This window comes from Pundamilia nyererei, unplaced genomic scaffold, assembly GCF_000239375.1.
Source record: "Pundamilia nyererei isolate P.nyererei 1_Seehausen unplaced genomic scaffold, PunNye1.0 scaffold00089, whole genome shotgun sequence".
NCBI classification, from domain to species: domain Eukaryota; kingdom Metazoa; phylum Chordata; class Actinopteri; order Cichliformes; family Cichlidae; genus Pundamilia; species Pundamilia nyererei.
Window position 1 is genome coordinate 2478084 of NW_005187490.1, and position 14812 is coordinate 2492895.

The following is a 14812-nucleotide window of genomic DNA, read 5'->3' on the forward strand; positions in this document are numbered from 1 at the left end:
ATCTTTCGGCTGAGCATGTACGTCATCATGCTTTGCTGGCATTTTTCATATTTAGCAATGTATTGTTTGTGTTTTTCCCATGAAATGCAGATTAAATGTGACACTTCTGCATCGTTGTGTGATTCAGCTTTCAACAGTTCTGCACTTTGGCTTTCAGGAAAATTGTGTTTTAGCAGCTTCAACAATTTTCCCAAATATTTCAACAATTCAGCTCAAGTCATTCAGCTTTTAGCAATTCACACTGCCTTTTCTTTAGTAAATGCATTATCTAGTTTCTTTATATTTTGCTAGGAAAATGCTAAATGTGTCCAGCTGTCAACTGAAACATATACAAACATGTAAATACAATGTACAAAGCAAAGCAGAGTTTTTACTATTCTAATGGACCTGAAAGTCAATATTCGGCATCAACACTATTGTTCGTCAACACATCTGAAATCTCTTAGGCAAGCTTTCTTGAAATTTCTTTTAATAGTTTTCAAATTTTCAGCTAATTACTCTTGAGGATGTGTAAGTGTAGACACAACACTGGTTGTTATATGTTAGTCTGGCTCCTTAAAAACAACATATGAAGAAACAAGGGTTTATTCATACATTTTTCATAGTTTCATTGTATCTAGTTTTCCATATTGTTTATAATTTGTATGTGAGCATTTCCTCTGTAGTTGTGAAAATCATTGGGCTAAATTGTAAGAACCAATCCATTAATTATTTAGCATTTAGTTTCATTACCTATTGGTTAACAAAAGCTTGACTGACTGACTTTTGTCATTCCTTCTATACACCAACACTGTACATTACAACAAAAATACCTGCCTGGTTCTGAATACAGCAGGAAAGGTACAAGCTGCAGAATCTTGCTGTTCTGGTACGAATGCTGCAGAACCTCTTCCGAGATGTCAGGAGAGAGAACAGACCATGTTGGGGATGAGAGGGTTTCTGTAGGATTTTGTTTGCTCTGGTCAGATAGCGTTTCTGCAGAATGTCCTGGATGGGGGAAAGTGAACACACATTGATCTTCTCTGCTGTCCCCACCCTCTCTACAGATTTCCAGTTTGTGGCACTGCGAGCTCCCAAGCAAACAGATATGCACATAGAAAGTGTTAAGGATAGGAGAGGGTGGCTGAGCTCTCCTCAACCGCTGCAAAGAAGTGCAGGCGATGCAGAACTGTCTTAGGAAGAGCTCTGATCTGCATCACTGAGTGTCTGTTTTCTGTACTTCCAGGAACTTGGTGCTACAGACCATTTCCACTGTTGCACTATTGTTTAGAAGTGGTGTGTGCTGGCTTTACATATTAATGTAAATGTATATGTTTAAATGCCCTTAAAGACATTTAGCATTAAGCAAATCTGTGGGCTAATTAGCTATTCTTATTGAAACTAGCACATTTTAATGTCTACAGTGAGTTAATGCCATCTGCTAAGATGTAGAAATTATGTATAAAGTTTTTTTGTTTTGTTTTTTGACAGTGACTACAAAAGGTATTGATTTTTTTTTCAGGACTTTAAAGCTGCTTAGATACTTCTCTCAATCCACATGGTGTTCCAATCCTCATAGTTGATTACTCTGTTCATCAGTTACCCACCATAACACTATTTCCTTTTGACATTTTGTGTAGCTCCTGTTTAAGTATGATTTGGTGAAGTATGACATTGTGAAAGATGAACCAGTGAAAGATCAGTATGGTTTCTGCCGGCGAGTGGACAAGGGTAAGGTTGGAATACAAATTCATTTCTTATTCTTCCCTTTTAAACTTGAAAGTTTTGAACAAGTATTTGTATTGATTTTGAACTTCTGTTATTCTCAGGTGAGATGGGGCTTTTACTTTCCAAGGTCAGCGCTATTAGCCCATTCTTTGGCTACGCTGGAAGCAAGGAACTGACTGAAAAGAAGCTGATGAGAAATGTGTTTGTCAAGGGTGATGCCTACTTTAACACAGGCGATCTCATGGCGGAAGACCATGAGGGCTTCATTTTCTTTAGAGACCGAGTCGGAGACACATTCAGGTACTTGGATAAGATGTTTACGATGTTCTTAGATTTGATTTGCATACATTTTCTATATAGACCTCTATGTAGCCTCTGGTAAAAGACCTGAGCTTGAAGGATCAAGAGCATATGGTCTTGATCCTTCAAGCTCGTGTCCTTCGAGCTCGGGTCTTCTACCAGAGGCCTGGGAGCTTGAGGGTCCTGTACAGTATCTTTGTTGCTTCTACGACTACGCTCTTCTGGACAGAGATCTTGGATGTTGGTCCTGGGATCTGTTGAAGCCACTTGCCCAGCTTGGGAGTCATTGCCATAAGTGCTCTGATTGCCACAGTGGCCTTTACGCTCCACCTCTTCTTGAGTTTCTCTCTCAGCCCTTGACACTTCTTGCGCCTCTCAAAAGTGTAGCTAGCTTATTACTCTGTATAGCTACATCTATCACTACAGCCATCTTCCTCCACCGTTTCAATGTTGGTTAGTCATCATCAGTTTGTCTGTCTGGAAGTCCCACAGGATCTTAGCTCAGTTATTCTGAATGGGGGCATGTCCCATTTAGCCTTGGGAGTTACTAGGCGCAGATGTTCCTGTGTATTATGCAAGCCACCTGGTTATGGCATTCCATGTATGCCCTGTCTGCTAGCATCTTGCACCCTGCTGTTAGGTGCTAGATTGTGGCATCAGTGGCATCTTTGCACAGCTTGCAACTGCAGTCTTCCCGGGTGTGGTAGACCCCAGCCTGTATGGATCGTGTGCTCAGAGCTTGTTCCTGCGCTGCCACGATTAGTGTCTTTCAGTCCAGCTTTGTCCAGCCACTGGTAGGATTTCTGGATGTCAGCCACTTGGTCTATCTGATGATGGTATATTCTCGAACAGGACAGTCAGGCCTTCAGTTAGCCAGATGCTCAGTGACTGCAGTCAGTAGATCAGCTGCTGCTTTCAGTGATGGTCGCAGCAGGGACTGTTGGATGCTGCATGCACATAGTTCTGGTATTTGGCCACTAGGGGTTCAGTTTTCCAGCTTAGCCATGATCCTATCGCTCAGGTCAGCTGTTCTTACACTCAGTGCCTTCAACACACCAGGTGTACTTTTGGGCTTGGTGCCCAATCGTGAGTACTACAGCCAAAAGAAATGTCCTGGCTCCCTCTTCCCATAGCATTTGTGTCGTACCTCATCATTGTCCAGTTGTGATACCAGTTGCTTCTGAATGTCGGAACACTGAGCTACCAGTTGTTTTGCCGTCAGTCTAGATGTTGGGTATTGAGGATTCCATAGGTCCCACATCCTCTTCATGTAACCACTTTTGCTGGGGTTACTTGCATAGTAGCGTTCCAACAGCTTAGAAAAAAGTGCTTGTGTGAATTAGTGAATGAGGTAAGTTGTGTAAAAAGCTTTGAGTGCTTAGAGTAGATAAGAGCTATATAAGAAGTCCATTTAACAGGCCCTGTTCTCATCCCTTGCTCACTTGTACCTGCTTTTTCCAGTAGCCCACTACTTATCTGTGTGTCCTGGTTCCTCAATTTGTGACACAGACCTTATCAATCCAGGTGACGTCTGAGCCACTATGGCTTCAGTTATCCCTCTCTCTTGCTTCTATCATGAGGTAGGCTTGGTTTTCTTGTTCACTCGTGAACTTGAACTCCTCTGCTTGGGGCAGTAACTTGTCATTGGCCAGTGTGGTCAGTCCACTTCTTTTCTAGTTAAGACTTGAAGGCAAGCTGTAGGTCATTTGATGAAGCCACCTGAACCACATTATGAGAAAAAAGCAGATGTGAGATCTTGAGAACAACAGAGTGTAAATCATCCACTATTTGGCTACCTTTAGCTTTTAAAAAAATATGAACAGAGTCAGTGACAAGGCCCTGGCAACTCCTACGAAGCAAGGAAAAACAAGAGATCAGTTTACCTTGGGAAAGACTTGCCAAAGGCCCACACTGAATAAGGATTAAACAAAAAATTAAAAAATCAAAAAGGACAGATGCCAGCAGTAACACAGGTTGTTACCATACGAGTGTAAAGCCTGGTCTGACACAGACTATGCTTCTACCAATTAATTTTTTCCCCCCCCAATTTCAGGTGGAAGGGTGAAAATGTAGCCACGACAGAGGTGACAGAGATTCTTGGGCTGGTAGATTTTATCCAAGAAGTCAACGTGTATGGAGTGCAAGTACCAGGTATCATGTCGCCATGCTTAATTAGTAATGCAGTTACTAAGACTGTGAGAACTTGCAGTATAGATGTTTTCTTTTTTTAAATATCCACAATATCTACTTCGCCAAGTGCTACATTTTTGCTGTCCTTAGCCAATTAAACACAAGCAGGATGTCCATGTGGCATCAGTGAAAAACAGTATCCCTTAACATTGATCCATGTTGTTCACAGGACACGAGGGCAGAGGAGGAATGGCATCAATCATTGTAAGACCGGGCTTCATATTTGATGGAAAGAAGCTGTTTGAGCATGTAGTGAGGGATCTACCAGGATACGCTCGTCCACTTTTCATAAGGCTTCAGGTAAAATATGTTACTAAAATCAGTTTAAACATCCTGCTACTCTGAAGTAACTCAGATTGTTTTTTCCTCTCAGGAGGTCATGGAAACGACAAGTACCTTCAAACAGCAAAAGTTCCATCTGGTGCAGAGTGGTTTCAACCCCTCAAAAGTCAGTGATCCTCTCTATGTGTTGGACTACAAGCAAAAGAGCTACATTCCTCTGACAGACACGATCTACCAGAGCATCAGTGCTGGAGAGCACAAGCTATAGAACTCACAAGTATGAGTGTGACTATACAGTTTTAAATAGTGCACAAGAGTTTGAAAATGTTTAATGAATATTAAACATCTGACACATAATATGAACCTGAATGTGTTACTATGTCACAGCAATCCAATGACTAAGCCTAATGAAGTACTTCAAATGGAAAACTAGAAAAGATCTTCAGATCTTTTGGATTTGATGACACTGTAGATATTAGTAGTAATAATAAATGCAATTTTGGAAGAATTCAGACAATAAATTATACCTTTTTACATCATTCTGTGTGCAATTCTGGTCAGATTTTCCCCAATCATATCTCACTGTGACTGCACCCTCTTTTTCATGGAACTCCTCAACCGGATTTTCTGTCAGAAAATGTAGAAAATGACTACTGTCATTGTTTTGGAAGCACATTTTTTGATGGATAGGATTTTTAAGCTCACTGACAAATATACTAGATTTCCTCAGCTCTTGTTTTGCCAGTTGGTTGAGTTTAGTTAGTGGTGTCCGCTTTAATCTTGTTAAAATGATGTTAACGCCATAACTGCATTAACTCAGCAAACCTCCGTTAACAAGTTACCGGCAGATGGCCCCATGCATGGGGCTGGACAGCGTCAACGTGTTAACGAGCTAATCGCGCTAACACGTTGACGCTGTGCAGCCCCGTCCTATTGCAGTAATCCAGAATATTCCAGAATCAACACAATGAAGTTACCTGTCTCTCTATGTCTATGCCCATACACATTTCTTCTGCATTTCTGTATAGATCAACCTGTAGATGCCCCTGGTCATGGCCTGAACATGAACAGTCAATTTATGTTTTTCTTACCAGGGCTGCAGTTCATGTGCGAAAAGAAATGCTTAATTATAGTGAGTTAATAACACTCTACAAGCTGGTGGAGCATTGTTGTTTGTCTTCGATCTCATTAGACAACAGTGTAGCAGTGATAACCTGAGCCTGTCACTCCCTTACCTCAGCAAAGTGATCGCATAAACAATCAAATAAGCTCTTTCACATTTTCTTTTTGTGATGCAGTTCATGCCATAGCCACTGGATGTCAGCACATTGCATGACTCACAGAAAGACCTTCATGGAAGCTGGTCCACTCTAAGAGAGTTAGCAGCTCTCTAAACTAGATAATGCAACAATTTAATATGGTTTATTGTAACTTCTGGGTAATATTTTGAATATTTGTGGCAGGCATGAGACAAGGGCTCAGTTGAACTGGGCAGAGTGGAGAGAGTGTGGACCCAAATACAGATGGCGACAGACTTAAAATGAAAGTGAGCCTTTATGACAGCCAAGCAAAATACAAACAAATGCAAAGAACAGAATGACTAAACTAGAAAAACCTAAACTGGAAAAAACTTTAAAACACGATATCAGAAAAAACTGTCACATGATATCAAACAGAAGCTGTCAATTCAGCTCTTCAGTGTGTGCAATCATAATGAAGCAGTTCATTCTAAGTTGTAGATTTGAGCTGCCCTTCATATTTTTGGCCACCAGATGTCACCAAAGATGACTGTGTTGAAAAGCTTTGCGTAATGAACCGTTTTTCAATACAAGCTTCAGTGCTTCAGAAAGCGCCATTTGGTCAACAGTAGAGACATGGAACATGGAAAAATGCAGCAAGTGATGCACAGATAATCCGGCAGCAAACAGAGGAAGACAAAAAGGCTTAAATACACAGATGGAAAACAAGGGAATGAGACACAGGAGGAGAGCACAGCTGGGAGAAATTACACATAACGAGATGGGAAGGAAGCAAAACTGGAAACATTAGCAAAGGACACAAGACTATCAAAGTAAAACAGGAAACGAGACATTCACAAAGACAGACTTGAAACTGAGACATGGAGATGTGACTTGTCTGCAAAACACGGGGGATGCATGAACCTGGAGGAACCTAGAAAACCAACACTAAACATAGCTTTTAGTTCATGAATAGTTTTGGTACAGTAAATATTTTTAACTGTCTAAAGCAGTGTTACAGCAAGTGCAGCGCACATAAATGAGTGGACAGGATGACGGACACCGGTAAGAGCAGAGGAGGGGAGCTCTGTGTTGATATTAAAAACAACTGGTGTCACTGGAGTATGTAACAGTTAAGTGTTGCCAGTTCTATCTGCAATGAGAGTTTACAGTTGTCATAAAGGCTCCTGTTCTTACTTAACCCTGGATGCTAACATCACAGCAGCTTTGGACTACTTGCTAAATACTATTAGTAAAGTCAAAGGAGCTTGCAAAGAAAAGCGTCTGGACTTCTTTAAATTACTTAAAGACGTTTCACCTCTCATCCGAGAAGCTTCTTCAGTTCTAAGGTCAAATGGTGGAGAGTCCCAGATATAAACCTAGTGGGAGTGACCCCCCACAGAGGGACAAAAGGACCCCCTGATGATCCTCTAATCGCCTGAGCCAAGGTGTGAAACTGGGCGTGGGTCCCAATCAGCCAGAGTTTCGGGTGAGTTCATTGTGAAACCTGGCCCCACCTTATCATGCGAATTCCTGAGATCAGATGGCCCAGGATGTGAGTGGGCGTTAAGGCGTCTGGGAAGGGATCTCAAAACTGGATTATAGATGGCAGAGAGTTGGTGTCGTAAACCCCCGCCTCTGTTCAAAGATGGTCGCTCACAGTGGACATAGATGGCTTCTTTCACTCCTCTTTCAAACCATCTGTCCTCTCTGTCCAAAATGTGAATCTGACCTCAGGAATTCGCATGATAAGGTGGGGCCAGGTTTCACAACGAACACACCCGAAACTCTGGCTGATTGGGACCCACACCCAGTTTCACACCTTGGCTCAGGCGATTAGAGGATCATCAGGGGGTCCTTTTGTCCCTCTGTGGGGGTCACTCCCACTAGGTTTATATCTGGGATTCTCCACCATTTGACCTTAGAACTGAAGAAGCTTCTCGGATGAGAGGTGAAACGTCTTCAAGCAACTTAAAGAAGTCCAGACACTTTTCTTTGCAAGCTCCTTTGACTACGATGACCTGGATGACTGAGAACCTTCACAGACATACTATTAGTAAACAACAGAGGGCCGATCCCGACAGTTTTTGTAATGGGTGATGACAAAAGAGTCATTTTTTTTAAACTCCCTTGCCCTAATTTTATTAGCATATCCATCAAGGAAAAAACACACTTGACCACAATAATAGTAACACTGGTTTCAAGGCTTCACCTCTCTCCCATCTCGGACTATTTGAACAGATCTCTGTTTTTTATTCCAACATACAGACAAGTTATTAACATGGTTAAACCACTCACTAGAACAATACAAGTGTGACCAGTGCAGACTTTTGAACAACTTCATGACTTCATGACCAACTGGACTATATTCAATGTGGACTGTCAGAAGTCTGCAAGACATGGCTTATCACCAAAACTAATCATACAGAAGTACGGTACTGAGACTCACACGAGTGAGCTTCATTCAATGAGCTCCTTCATCTTTCTGCTGTTAAGGGTCAGATTCTTTTGTCCCCCAACAAGAATCTAGATTTTCCACTTCTTTCCTGTAAGCCTTGATGTCATTTGAAAACTTCACAATTTATTTGATTCATGTAGTTGTAAATGAACAGTGACTAGAGGAGTGAATTGACTATGCAGCCTTGTGGTACCCTCATACTAAACATCAAGGCAGAGGAAATGTGGCTATCTAACCTAACAGACTGGAGTCTGTTGGTTGGAAATCCCAGAGTTAAGTTGCAAAGTGAAGTGCTGATGCCCAGATGTGTGGCCATCAGCTTGGATGGTACAACGATGAGAAGTCCACAAACAGCGTTCAGAGAGTAGTGTCCAGAACTTTAGTTTTATCCAGATGTGTCAGTGTGAAGTGCAGGATGGAGGCATTGGCATCCTTTGATAAAAATGTGTTGTTTGAACTGTGTTACTTATTAAATTTCACAACTGAATGACTTGAAGGCGGTTGGTGCCGTGGCTCCAGAGACCAGCTATGTGCTAATAGTCTGACACCGCTTTGAGAGGTCACACTGACACTTAATGCCCAGGTTTTCTTCCACCCCGACACTGAAAACCACTCTTAGTATTGCACTTCATTACTGTATTCCAGTGTTTTGTACAACTATAGTTTGTCTTATGCTCTTGAATGACAAGGGGTTGTTTTTGTATTTGTTTTTTATTTTGTTTTTTTGTTGGGGGGGGGGGCAAAATAAGGTGCTAAAAATACAGATTAAAAATCACTAGCGATGGCTGCTGTCAATACCAGCATGTATGTATAAATATATTATAAATATATATATTTTATTCATTTTGAAATAGTCACTGTTAGAAAAAACACTTTTTTTCCATCATAAATTTTCACGTTCTTCCCATCAGGTTGATGCAGTGAGCTCTGATATGTTACTTGTTAGTAATGCTGTTAAATGCTGGGTTTTACATCTGCTCAGAGTGTGTATGGAAAAATATTTTCACCTGCATGATGTTTGTAATGGCAACTCACTTGTTTTTTGTGTAGCAGAGCATCTGGGCAGAAAGCGAGAGGTAAAACTCAATAGCAGCTGAATTTGTTAATTAGATATCAGAGAAACACAGTGTGCCATTTTCTTGAAGGATGATCAAAGAATCTTGTAGATTGTTCCAAAATAAAAATCAATGGTTTTTTTTTTATTATGAATAAAAAATTTTTAGAATAAAGTCCTAAAACAACTCATGTTTAAAATAATTTCTCCATGCTCCAAACTGCATCCCGATTGGCCATATAGTTAAAACTACAATAAAGTAAGTCCAAAACTTCTGCATCTCATTTTTTTGTACTGTTGATCACATCATCCCCGATCCGCTCAATCTGATTGAAGAGAAATACAGAAAAGCAGAATGAATCCTACATCAGACAGCATTCCTTGATCAACAGTTTAGCGACTTGCCTCTTCATTTATGAGACATTTAAGGAGTGTTATTAAAAGAAGAGGGGATGATAAACACTCATAAACACAATCCTGTCTCAACTTTTTTTGAGATTTGTTGTGTTGCGTTCAACACTTGTTTTATTTGCATTTTTGGAATTGGAACTCTAAATTCCAGTTCCAGTCCAAATGACTCTCACTCCTAACTTTTTGACCTTCTTCACTAACAAACCCCAGCTATCGTGACCCGATTTTTTTATTTTATTTATTTATTCATTTGGGGGACGGGGCTTAAATTCTGACTTTCCATTGAAGTGTTAATGTTATTAATGCTTTGTTTTGTTTTTTACTATAGTTGTGATGGTACCCGAGTCGTCGATGTCTGTTTCCTGTTTTATTGTGATAGTCTCTTACCCTGTGTAGATGTTTAGTTTTGCTTCCCCTGTTTCATTAGACAGATTTGTTCCAGCTGCGTTTCCACCTGTTGCCCATCCTCTCGTCATCCTGCATATTAAACCCCTTAGTATTTCTATGTTACCGGTCACATTGTCTCATGTTTAGCGTAGTTCTGATTTACTGGTGATCTCTTTAAAAAGAGATCAAAGGGGGAATTGTGAGATTATCCTATCCTATGTCTATAATCGAAATGAGTGAATCATTATACTGCTGTAAGCCACACCATACTCCTTATTATAGAGAGTATTAGTTTGTAGCTGTAGTTCTAGTTTGCATTATGCTTCTGAATTACAAAAGAATGTGAAAATCATTAGATTCATTAGATAGGTTTGTATTATCCTATACTGTTGATTTACTGTGAGTGAGTTACACTGTTTCATGACATTTCATACTGCTGAGTTAAGAAGAGAATACTGTGTGCAGAGAGCACAAAGCACATTCAACAGGAGCTTCACCCCCTTGTTGGAAGCAGATAGGCATGGAGCCAAGGTCATAACACAGGCTCACTGAGAGTTAGAGGGTACGTAAGTTTAGGCTTTTTATGACTAGGTGGGGGGCCACTAGAGGCTACAAGAGCTTGAGTAACCCTCCACCAGTTGGAGATTTGCTGTGTCCCTCTGCATGCATGTCTCCCCATCTGGATGGTTTATGCTCATAAAGTGTTGAATTGTATGGAATAAATGATAGTTGATTGAGCATTTATACACCGAGTATTGTCCTTCCTTCAGCCCAAAGATTGAAAGAATTGGGAGGTTTTAACACTGGTTTGTAGTAATTTTGATGCAGGTGCTATTCACACATCTGTAACAAGGACTAAGTGCTACCCCTTTGAAAGAGCTAAGAGTTTTACTTGGCTATAATGGTTAATTCTGGAGATAACATGACACAGCCATGCTTTTGTCTGTAGAAATCCTTGCTGTAAAATACTTGGGGATAAGACCGAGTTCTAACAATGTAGTCAATTTCTGACATTCTAAACTGCCTTAGTTGATGGGATAAAAGTAAAGCGTGAGACCACATGAAATGACCCTATTCTTTCATCTGGATTCAACGTAAGTTTGCAGACGTTATTGGTGAATCCTGCAACTGAAGGATAAAGGTCACTTGTTAAAGGATGTCAGTGGTCACATTTTTGGACCAAAAGATAGATCGTTTGAAAGAGGAGTAAAAGAGGCCATTACAAATAAACATTATTGGACAGAGGTGGTGGCTTACGACACCAGCTATCAGCCACCTACAATGGAGTTTTTAGATCTCTTCCCAGGCGCCTCAACCCCCACTCACATCTTGCAAGAGGGGACCTCAATAGAGTGAGGCAAGGTATTACAGTGGTTTTACAAAAAAACTATTTTCACACTTTGGCTCATGTGTTGACACACATGATTGATGGTGCATCAACAACCCTCTTAAAGGACCCCCCCCCCCCAGGGTTTAATTACCTGGTGCTCTCCACCTTTAGGTTTAAGAAATGAAAAAGTCAAGTGTCTTTCTTTCCAAGTTCCTTTGTTTATGTCTAACTAATATCACACGAGTTTGCAAAATACAAGCCAGCTTGAACTGTTGTTTAATAATTTCAAACACAAATACAAACACGCTTACACTTATCTCACCATCCACGCAATATATTTCCAGCTCTAACTTAATTCACCACAGCTAGAACTACATTCATTTCAAACCTGTAAATTATTGACATGATACGTCCCAGATTACAAAAGTTAAATATTGCATGTATTTATGTTAAACATGAAATGTCTGTTGACATTAGTCTACTAAACAGACTAAAAATGTACTCTAGACATGACATTTTACACTTAACATGACAATGACATTAGTCTGTGGACATTTTTAAAAATGTCATGTTCATATAGAATGTTGACATTTATTTCCCTCCACATAAACATACATGACGGGGCTTAACAGTCACCTTTCCATGAATAAGTTGAGTGTGTTTGGCATATAAAGTAAGGCTGTCCTCACTGAACGTCACACTACCCTGTTAACTGAAAGGCCACAAATATAGACAAAATAAACCAAACACTGATGATATATTATACTCCACCACTCCAGCTTGAAAGTTATGGTAACATTACTCATCCATCAAACAGTGTAGATGAAATAAACAAATTACTCTTCAAGTATTACATTTCTTGTTTCTTCTTGTATACTCTAAAATAATGTTTGAACACCAGGGTGTGGCTTTAAAGAAAAGAAATGATTAGAGACACAGAAAGACATCATAAATACAAATAATGATGAACAGACAGATTTAGTAAAATGTTTTATTAGAATTTAGTAAAACAAAACAGGAAATGAGTACTTAACAACTACCACAACAAAACAGGAAACGGCAAAAAAATGAAAGGAAACATTTTTACAAGTGGAAATTTCAAAATACAAGTTCAAATTGTTATTCACATTCTCATTTTTTATTCTACGAGCTCTCACACTTTGCAACATATTTACCTTCAAACTCCTGGCCACTCCAGGGCAGTTCTGTCCATAGCCTCCCGGATGGCCTCCCAGCTGGCTCCGTGATTTGGTTTGTTTCCATCGCTGGCCACCCAGCCAGCCTCCTGACTTGCTTTGCTTCTGCTACTGGCCTCCAGGCAGACCCTCTAAACTGCAGTGTTCCTAGTGCTTACAACAAGGTCAGGCTGAACCCTAGAACAGTGTCTTGTATATGCTTTTATTTCTTTGCTTAAATAACCTTCATTGGCATGTTTTACTGGAGTTATTCTATCCATCCATCTCCTACTTATAACTCAATCTAACACTCTGAACTATGTCTACATACCTAAATACTGCTATTATGTGATTGGCTGATTAGATACCTGCATTAGTGAGCAGCTAAATTAGAACATTTTTGCTCTGCTTACAACTATTTCATAAAGTATGTATTGGACAAAATTAGAGAAAACGCCATCACACATTTTGGACATAATATGAAGAGAATCTTGTTCCTTCCCCAAACTCCCGTGTTGTGTCTTCTCCCAGTGTTTGTGCTCTCCGCTCCCGTGTCTCAGCACTCCCCGTGCTGGGTGCTGTCTGGCACTCCACACCTCTCGTGGAGTCTCACGCAATGTCTCACCACACTCTCAATTAGCTCCTCCGACGAGCCCTGATCAGCAGCAGGTGTGTGGTTTCGGGTGTGGCCAGTCCCCTAGCAGGGCCACACCCACCAGGCCTGAAGGTGCCTGTAGACGAGTGCTCAGACACACAGCCACCCACACACACATATGTACAATCATAGAATACATAAGTAACATAAGTCTATAACTGACATGAAATGGCTCATTATTTTACTATTAATTATCACAAGCTGTTGGTTCATTCTCTTGATTTATATTTCACTGAAAGTATATTACTGAGACTAAGTTGCAACACTTTTTTTAACTAGAAGTTGTGTCACTGCCCACACCCACGTCAGAATAGGCTGCTTGTGGATTGTTGATGTAAAAATAATGCTCACTCATGAGTAGCTACTAAGTAAGGTGACGGCAGACTTGCCCTCAGTCCTCTCTGTAACAGAAACAACAGCTCCTTAACCAGAGAGGAGATGTTTGTTGTTACACAAATAAGAATTATTTACATAATAAATAACACTGTGTGTTCCCATTGGGATGTCAAATGTTCATCATCATCTTTATTTATAAAGCACTTTAAAACAACCACAGCTGACTCAAAGTGCTGTACATTGGAACTAAATAATAAAATGACATAATATATAAATATAAAATATAAAATAATTAATTAGTTTGTTAGTTTCTGTGTAATTGTGATGAAATTACTTATTATGACTCACAAAAGCCAAAGAATAAAAATGGGTCTTAAGACGTGTTTTAAAAGTGGGCAATGAAGGGGCCTCTCTAATGCGCTAGGGCAAGTTATTCCATAATTTAGAAGAAGCTCAGACAGGTAAGGCTCGGCAAGATTGTGAAAGCATTCAGAAACAAACATAAAAAATTTAAAATTCTAAAAAAAGAAAAAAAAAAGAAAAACTCTAAAAGACAGGTAGTCAGTGCAGCCGGCCAGCACAGAGGTTATATGCTCTCTTTTACAACCTGCTTTTAACCTGCTGCAGACGTGAGAGCAACAACTGACTGACCCCTACAAAAAGTGAGTTACAGTAGTCCAGACGGGAAGAAATAAAAGCATGGACCACTCTTTCAAAGTGCTCCCTAGAAAGAAAAGAATTCACTCTTGCCAGATGCCTTAAATGATAAAAGCTGGACTTCTGCACTGCTCTAATTTTCTTTCCAATTTAAAATCACTGTCAATTTAAAACCAAGGTCAGTAATAACAGGTTTAAAATAAACTTCCAGGGGTCCCAAGTCAATAGAGGAGGACTCACAGGGACCATCAGGTCTAAACACCAAGACCTCTGTTTTCTTTTCATTAAAATTAAAAAGGTTTAAAGCCAACCAAGCTTTAATGTCTAGACATGTCAAGAGAGGTCTTATGGAGATGCCAACCTTCTGCTTTAGTGGCAAATACATTTGGCAGTCATCAGCATAACAATGAAAAGAGATCCCACGCCTTCTAAGGATGGAGCCCAGAGACAATAAATACAGTAAAAAAAGCAGTGGCCCTAAAATTGAAGAATTAGATGATTCGGAACTGAGAAGGCTGTCAGAGAAAGTTCTATTTGCCACATAAGACCTAAACCAATTAAATGCAGTGCCACCAATATCCACTAGATCATCTAATCGAGATATTAGATGCTGTGGTCTACTGTGTCAAAGG

General features: G+C 40.1%; 1 protein-coding gene across 1 annotated transcript in view; it reads left to right on the plus strand.

The window, feature by feature from the left end:
• slc27a6 (solute carrier family 27 member 6) overlaps positions 1-5018 on the plus strand; it is a 20847-nt gene extending 15829 nt beyond the window's left edge. The window contains exons 6-10 of the mRNA XM_005739151.1: positions 1620-1710; positions 1809-2007; positions 4061-4158; positions 4367-4497; positions 4571-5018. Of these exons, the coding sequence (XP_005739208.1) occupies positions 1620-1710; positions 1809-2007; positions 4061-4158; positions 4367-4497; positions 4571-4747 (696 nt within the window). The 3' untranslated portion in view covers positions 4748-5018. The remainder of the gene's footprint in view (positions 1-1619; positions 1711-1808; positions 2008-4060; positions 4159-4366; positions 4498-4570) is intronic.
• Positions 5019-14812: the final 9794 nt, after the last annotated feature.